This window comes from Schistosoma mansoni, chromosome W, assembly GCF_000237925.1.
Source record: "Schistosoma mansoni strain Puerto Rico chromosome W, complete genome".
Lineage (NCBI taxonomy): Eukaryota > Metazoa > Platyhelminthes > Trematoda > Strigeidida > Schistosomatidae > Schistosoma > Schistosoma mansoni.
In genome coordinates this window covers 52456266-52457351 of record NC_031502.1, presented here as the reverse complement: position 1 = coordinate 52457351, position 1086 = coordinate 52456266, and the positions used below count along the sequence as shown (strand labels likewise).

At 34.7% G+C, this 1086-nt stretch overlaps 1 protein-coding gene across 1 annotated transcript; it reads left to right on the top strand.

Moving 5' to 3' along the window:
• Window positions 1-329: 329 nt before the first annotated feature.
• Smp_143820 (hypothetical protein) lies at window positions 330-689 on the top strand (the record flags this gene model as incomplete). Its single annotated transcript, XM_018790113.1, has 1 exon — window positions 330-689. The coding sequence occupies one exon, from the start codon at window positions 330-332 to the stop codon at window positions 687-689; it is 360 nt and encodes a 119-aa protein (XP_018655489.1).
• Between the last annotated feature and the right edge of the window lie 397 nt (window positions 690-1086).

The window sequence follows — 1086 nt, the reverse complement described above, 5'->3', positions numbered from 1 at the left end:
GCTAGCAGTGGAACCCAGAACGCGCGTTTTGTCTTATTTCGGGCTCGTCAGCCGAATGTACTTCCATCCCGGAGTCCCAGAGTAAACCTCAGCTCTGAGATGCAGGTACATTCAGCTGACGAGTCCGAAATAGGACGAAACGCGCGTCCTTGATTCCACTGCTAACCACTATACATCTTTGCTTATAACTACCATTCAAGGTTTATAAAGATATTTGTCTAAAATTACATTTCTTAATTTTCATTTAACTGTTAATGAATTAACTACATGTGGAACTTTAATTTATTCAGGAAAAAACATGTTTACAATTGCCGAAGGCTTGCCTCACTATGCATGGAAAACTAGAGTTAACATCATTCAATAATCAATCTACACTTATGAACGAAATACATAATCAGAATCGATACCCAGATGCATTTATGAGTTCATTTGCTATTCGGAGATCTAATCCCCGTAGGAAAAATATTTATCATGAACGTTACTCTGCTAACATACATTGGAGATGTCCACCTACATCTTATCGACAATCAGGGATTACTTCGTCAAAATCACAGAACAATTTGGAACCTAATAATTATTTATTAAAACATTTTCCATCAACAAATGTCACTATCATTGATCTTGCCAATAGTGCTCAATGTTTAATTATCAATTCGTTGAAATCCTCTTATACTCAAACAATCAAATGAAATTTTGTCATAATTATACTGTTAATAATGTAATCTTTTATTCACTATATTCAGTTATTTTTCTTCACCATTTGAATAGATCTAAATGTTTCTAATTTGTGTAAATTTAAATATACAGAAATGCTTAGTAACAATGAAGCTTTTCGAAAATAATATGTAGACGGGCGGGATCGTGAATACGCACTGCTGAGGAGTCCCATAATAGGACGAAACGGACGTCCAGTGCTCCCGGGTTTTCCTTGGTGGTCTCGCTTCAATTGACTCATGATTTCAACTATGAAAAATATAATACGGTTTTTAATTCAAAAGCTCATCATTTATGGGAATTGGCATGTATCAACGTCTAAAGTTTCTCTCATTTGAGTTTAAATTTCATCTAGTAATAAAGCGTTTCCTA